This window comes from Trypanosoma rangeli (genome assembly GCF_003719475.1).
Source record: "Trypanosoma rangeli strain AM80 chromosome Unknown Tra_15.4_contig_00102, whole genome shotgun sequence".
Taxonomy (NCBI): Eukaryota; Euglenozoa; class Kinetoplastea; order Trypanosomatida; family Trypanosomatidae; genus Trypanosoma; species Trypanosoma rangeli.
Window position 1 is genome coordinate 1 of NW_021705841.1, and position 6,089 is coordinate 6,089.

General features: G+C 52.0%; 2 protein-coding genes across 2 annotated transcripts, besides 11 other annotated features; both read right to left on the minus strand.

Annotated features, from left to right (window-relative positions):
• Positions 1-355: 355 nt before the first annotated feature.
• Positions 356-397: a microsatellite.
• Positions 398-572: 175 nt separating this feature from the next.
• Positions 573-602: a microsatellite.
• Positions 603-849: 247 nt separating this feature from the next.
• Positions 850-881: a microsatellite.
• A 419-nt stretch (positions 882-1,300) lies between these two features.
• Positions 1,301-1,330: a sequence feature (A-rich).
• A 44-nt stretch (positions 1,331-1,374) lies between these two features.
• Positions 1,375-1,415: a sequence feature (GA-rich).
• Positions 1,416-1,459: 44 nt separating this feature from the next.
• On the minus strand, positions 1,460-1,900 carry TraAM80_03770 (uncharacterized protein; the record flags this gene model as incomplete). Its single annotated transcript, XM_029380723.1, has 1 exon — positions 1,460-1,900. One exon carries the CDS (start codon positions 1,898-1,900, stop codon positions 1,460-1,462), a length of 441 nt encoding a protein of 146 aa, XP_029239536.1.
• Positions 1,901-1,911: 11 nt separating this feature from the next.
• Positions 1,912-1,936: a microsatellite.
• A 1,657-nt stretch (positions 1,937-3,593) lies between these two features.
• Positions 3,594-5,252, minus strand: TraAM80_03771 (uncharacterized protein; the record flags this gene model as incomplete). Its single annotated transcript, XM_029380724.1, has 1 exon — positions 3,594-5,252. The coding sequence occupies one exon, from the start codon at positions 5,250-5,252 to the stop codon at positions 3,594-3,596; it is 1,659 nt and encodes a 552-aa protein (XP_029239537.1).
• A 197-nt stretch (positions 5,253-5,449) lies between these two features.
• Positions 5,450-5,474: a microsatellite.
• Positions 5,475-5,494: 20 nt separating this feature from the next.
• Positions 5,495-5,556: a sequence feature (GA-rich).
• A 124-nt stretch (positions 5,557-5,680) lies between these two features.
• Positions 5,681-5,733: a sequence feature (A-rich).
• Positions 5,734-5,811: 78 nt separating this feature from the next.
• Positions 5,812-5,828: a microsatellite.
• Positions 5,829-6,034: 206 nt separating this feature from the next.
• Positions 6,035-6,081: a sequence feature (A-rich).
• Positions 6,082-6,089: the final 8 nt, after the last annotated feature.

Sequence of the window (6,089 nt, forward strand, 5' to 3'; positions counted from 1 at the left end):
CTACAAAGACGCGCCTGGCCGCGGCCCTGCTCCCTTCTACCTACAACAACGTCGAGGATACTGCAGTGTGGGGGGTTGAGGACGGGAGGGGGAAGAGAAAAATAACGGCGACAACAACGAAAACCACAAATGCCACCTCTCCAACGTGGCACCGCTGGAAACAAAAGTCAACTAGCCTGTCAAGAAGAAAAAGGAGTGGAGATCACGAAAGACCCTTCATCCACTTCGCCCCTGTTGGGTCGCATGTCCTTCTGCGAGGCGTCTAAGCCCATGTTGAGGCTGCGTTGCCCCGCACCCGCAGTAACCGAACCAGCCGCGGTGCTGCAAAACAGCGCAAACACCGACACACACACACAATAATAATAATAATAATAAAAATAATAAAAATAAATAAAAAGACACCACCTCCATGCAGAGATGACGCAGGGAAAAATCAACAACAACAACAAAACACACGCACACCTACAGAGAAACAACAACAACGAAGCAAATTCAACATGTGCTACAGCGACCTCCACCCCCACAAAAGCAACAACAACATAACTTTTCTGTTCACTGCCTGCCTGCCCTCGTTTTGTCTTGTTTTTTTTTCTTTTGTTTTTCTCTGAGCAGAAAAGAAGTTGAGAGGGGGTGGAGGTGGAGTACGCGTAAGAATGTGGGAAGGTAATCAACGTAATTGGGCGAAGGCCGACGAACGGCAACGCCCTTGGTTGAGAGGAGAAGGGTTGGCCACAACGCCAGAGGCAGGCCCTCAACAAAGTAGGGGATGCATGGCAAAACGAAGACCATCGATGCTTACTAAGCCCAGCGCGAAAACATCCTTGTAGAACTAGCAGCGGTGTGAAACGGCAAAATAGCAACTACAATAATAACAACAACAAGCGCCCTCACTATATACGGCACAAAGGGCCTCTGATACGTGTGCACCCACGCAAAGGCCACCTTTGTATGAGTTCAAAGACGACTTTCCTTTTCGACCTCCCAATCTCTTTCTCTTTCTCTGTGTTAATTCAATCAGGCTCACCTTCACCATCCCAATACACACGGCGACATTGTCTGGGCGGGATAAGAACCTATACTCATTATATAAAAGAATATATAATGACTGCCACTCATGCAATTGACCTGCCAACGCCGCAATGAGAGCAACGAAGTAACCCAAGTAGAATTAGAAGAAAAAAAAGAAAAGAACAAACAAGTTGTATGCATATACATATGATGGAATAGACATTGGACGTGGAATCTACTCATTTCTTAGAGAGAGGAAGGAACACATAGTAAAGATCGGAATGAGTGGCTCACAAAACAAGGCAAAACAAAACATACACAATCTTTTCAGATCCTCCATTTCCCTCCGCACCTCCTCATCCTCACAGAGAGACAGAGAGATAGATAGATGTAGAGAGAGTGAGTGACTCCACTTCCTGAAACACAGACAAGAAAGCGCCGCGACTCCTGGCTACAGCGGCGAGTGCAGGTCAGACAGCGAGCACGTCACCGGAGTGCAGTTATCATCTTTACTGCCCTCACTCCATGCCACGGGTCCAGCGGGGCTGTTACGCGTGTTGTCTGCCTCAGCCTGTGCCAGCGCCCGTTCCCGCTCTGCCCGCAGCCAGGACAAGATAAACTGCACAGGCTTATCTGGTTTTTCACGCAGCAACGCACCCGAGAGGGCATCAAAAATTGCTGGGATCCCCGATGTGTACAAGTAATTGCGAAAATCTACGTGGAATTCGTTACTGCTACTGCCATCGCTGTTGCCGCTATTTCTATCAACAAGTCCTGGGGTTTGCCCAAAGGAGCCTGCCTGCTGGCGCGGCTCTTTTTCCTTGGCTAGCGTTTGGTTCCCCTCGCCCGCCTCATTACCCACAACCAGTGGCCTGGGTGAGAGAGACGGCATTCAGGCAGCGGCACACACACACACACACACACACACGAGGATAAAAACAAATTAGAGCGTGTGCTCCTTCTTATTTAACCCGCTGAATGCGTCGACGTGTGGTGGGACGGCGCCTTCTTCTTGGGTTTCCTACAGGCCCCTGTTCGTTTCTTGTCCTGCCCTCACGCAACCGCCGTGCTCGGCACTGTGGTCCTTTTAAAAAAGACGGGCGTCGCTCCCCCTGGGCGGCTGTTCTCTTTCTACTATTTTCTTGCTGTCGCTCTCTTGCGCGGCACCTACCATGTGTGGAATGGAGATAGCAAGTCAAGGCAAAGGCACACACCCATACACGCACGCGGAGACACAGATGAATAGCCGCATGGGCCCTTACTAACTTATCTTCTTCTCACAACAACCTCAACGCACCACTGAAGTAGTAGTCATCGTAGGGGTGCTGGTGGTGCAGTTGCACCGTAAAAAAACGAAAGGAGAATAACACACACGCACAGAGAAGGTGGGAGGGGGGGGGGGAAAAAAGCAAAAATGGAAGAAAAAAACAACAATAAGGGAGTTGCCTCTAATTGTGTGCGGCGGTGCACTCAAGGTGAGACTCTGATGGGGGTCAAAAATTTCCTCCACAAAACACCACCGCCACCGCCGGTGCCGCCCATCACAAACACCAACAACGACGGAGAAGCTGCAAACCCACACATGAAACATGCACACGTTGCATAGAAAAATAATGGGGAACACTTCATCCACCTTTTTTGCGGTGAACCCTGTTCTTCCCCCCCATACCACCTTCATCTCCCTCCCCTCTATCTCGCTTCATTCATTCAGCTTCATCCTAATCTATCCTGGTTTACTTTTCCTTCTTCTTTTGTTACCATTATCTTTTAATCTCCATTCACGTTTGAAGTTACTTTTCATCTCCATCGCTTGCTTATTTCCAGTGGGAAAGGAATGGGGAAAGGTGTGGAAGGGGGGAAGGGACATGCCAATCATTTCCTCTTATGGACCCCACCAACTCTAGTGTGGCCGGCCATACTAGCTACCTCTATGTCCTCCCACTATTTACCTGTGTATAATAAAAGGTGAGGGTGCGCATCAGCGACAGTGTGCTGCACCGCCTCTGAATGCCGTGCTCCACTCCCCAGTATCCCCTTCCCCCACAATTAACTCGGCACACGCGGCGTGCCACTGACAGCGAGGCACAGTCACCGGCGCCTGCATTGCAGTGCCCCCCTCCCCCCCTCCCACACGCACACACACGCTCCTCGATGTTTTACAAGAGTAAACATCAAAAACCATGCGCCCTGTGTATCTATGGATTCTGTTGGACAGATCACTTACTCCCCCCCCCCCCCGCGCTTTCTCGCTCCCTCGCCCTTCCTGCAGGGGGGACACACGAATACTCGAAACGAGTAAAAGGGGGGAGTAAGAAAAGAAAAAACAACAAAAAAACAGTCCAAACGAGACTGTAAAATGACCTTTAAAAATCAGGGAAAAGAAATAAGTAAATCGAAAGAGAGAAAAAAAAAACAGTAACAACTGGAGGATAATAACAATAAATCCCATCATGATCCAAATGTTCCAGTTTTGTGTATTATGTATGCGGGGTGCCACATCCCCACCCCCACAAAGCGTGCCCGTGACAATAGGAAATGTACATGCGATCGTGGTAGTCTCACCCGCCCCCCCCTCCCCCATCTCATTAGAAGTCCTCATCAAACTTCAACGCACCCGTGTGGCTCTCGATGAAAATGCGCACAAGCATACGCTGGGAGTTCTGGATGCGTCCTAGCTCGCTTCGACGCAGGGCCTCAGAAAACTGCGACAGGGCCTCCTCAGAAATTGTGGCGTCACGGAGCGCCTCCAAGTCCCCAGCTGCTCGAAGCACGTCGTTGTCAAGAATGACAAACGTCGGGATGATCGCCACCCCAAAAAACTCAAACAGTGGGGTGGCAAGGTCCATGTCAGCCTTCACGACACACGTGAGATTGCTAGGAAAGTCCTCCTTCATCATAGCTGGAAGGGCGCCGACAATCCGCATGCAAGGTGGGCACCAGGATGCCCCAAAGTAAATGAGGGAACGGGTGCCGGAGGCAGCTGCTGTGGAACCGTCCGGGAAGAGCGCCCTCGCACACACCGTACGAAGAAGATGTGCCACTGTGTAAACTGGTGTCAGCAATGACAACGAATGCAGCTGATCCAATGCAGTGAACTCCTTCACCACCAAAGGCCACCCACGACGGCGCGTGCCAGCTACCGGCACCTGTGCATCCCCCTCGCACTTGCTCTGGGCGCTGCCGTGTTGGTTCTCCTTCTTGTGGCAGTACTCATCCGCAGCTCCGCCGTCGGCACGCCACATGACCAAGGCAGGGAGAATGAGTTCCTCGCCTTTCTCATGCTGGGCAACATCCAGGGATTTGTTACTGGCATCACCTTTTTTTTCAGATATTAAGGGGACGGACAAGGCGGCTTCGTTCGGGTTCAATATCTCGTCCGCGCGAAGCAGCGAACTCACCCGCCGCAGGGCATGTTCGATATTGTGAGGTCCCTGTGTGCCAAGCGAAAGAAGGGAGTCGGTATGGAACAACGGCAGGAGACCGGTCGCAACACCCTGTTCCGCGCGACCATTCAGGCGCGTCTCGGCACCCTTTTCCTCATACTCACACAGCGGCAACTCGCCAAGGTCGAGGCGAAAGATACGGCAGTTCGAGAGGAGCTCTGTTGCGGGCTGCAGCGCCACACCCCCGTCCCCCTGCCCGTTCTGCAGCACAATGAGAACCGTCTCACCCGCCCTCAACTGTAACTGCGGGGGCGCCGATGCAGATACTGCCAACGCATCCGAAGTTGCCAGAGGAAGCGGTGCGGCGTCAATGAGTTCTTCTAGTTGTTGCAAGGAATACAATGTCGTGACCGCGCCGACGGTGTGGGGCCCGCGGCGGCGAGCATGTACCGTTTCCAGATGTTGGTTTGGATGAGGCACAAGCATGCACTGTGGACCCGTGCCGCACTTGTCCAGCGCCGCCACCTCCTGCCTCGCACGTGTAGGACTAGTGAATAGCGTCAAATCCTCAACATCAACGTCGCTCGTCTCCATCTCACCTTTCTCACTTTCGTCGCCATCGGGTGACACGCCATTCACGGAGGGGTGTTGCTGCTCCTCCTCTCCAAATTCCGCGAACGGCTTGGGGGTTCTCGCGTAGCCCGTGGCGTCGTTGTTCTCGTCCCGCTCGGCCTCACCGCCCAGGCGCGGCTTCTTCAGCACGTTATTCGCCTCCTCCACCAGCGCCACTGCCCCGTGCTGCGTCGTTGGAGTGGCATTTACTAGTTCCTCCCGCGCCCTCTTTTCAACTGACGTCGTCATCTCTCGTCTTCTTCACCCCCTGCTTCGTGTCTCTAAAATGTGGCTCCACTGCACTTCCGCACTCTCACCTCTCCTCCTCAAGACTGTGACAACGCCCCTAGCCGCCTGCCCACAGAAGATGTCTCACTCGTGCCTTGGATGATGCCTCAATGCCTCGCAGTGTGTCGTCCCCCTCTTTGCCTGATGCAAGCAGGCAGCACACGCACACACACACACACACACGCTGCAAGAGAGAGGGAGGCAAAAAAAAAAGAAGAGGAAAGAGAGAAGACGAAAAGAAAGAAAGCAGGAAGTACGGAGAAGAGGCGGAGATTTGTTGTAGGAGGAGGGAAAAGGTGGGACGCGACGCCTGCGCCAAACGGCGACCGACGCACGAGGAGGGAAAGACAAAAACAACAAAAGCGTGCAACCGACTTTTTTTTTCTCCTAAAAGAAAAGGAAGAGAACAACAAAGAAGAAGACTAAAAAAAAAAAAAAGAAGTGCGGCGAGTGAAGCAAACAGACAAAAAAAAAATGTGAAACCACCCGCCTGGGTCTCCTAAAAAAGGGCACGGCACGGCACACACACACACACACCGATGTACACGTACAGGTGACAATAACTATCGGGGGAATGCGGGGGAAGAAGTGTTGTAAATTGGGAGGGGGATACGTGAAACAAAAAAGCGAGGCGGCAAAGAAGCCATCACGCAAGCACACGAAGAAGATAATCAGCGACACGCGCGCATCCAGCGCAAATGGATGTGCAACGAAAAGCGAGAGCCCCACAAACACGCACAATCAAAATAAGAAGACGACAAAAAAAAAGAAAAAAAAAAAAAAAAAAAAAGGACGACG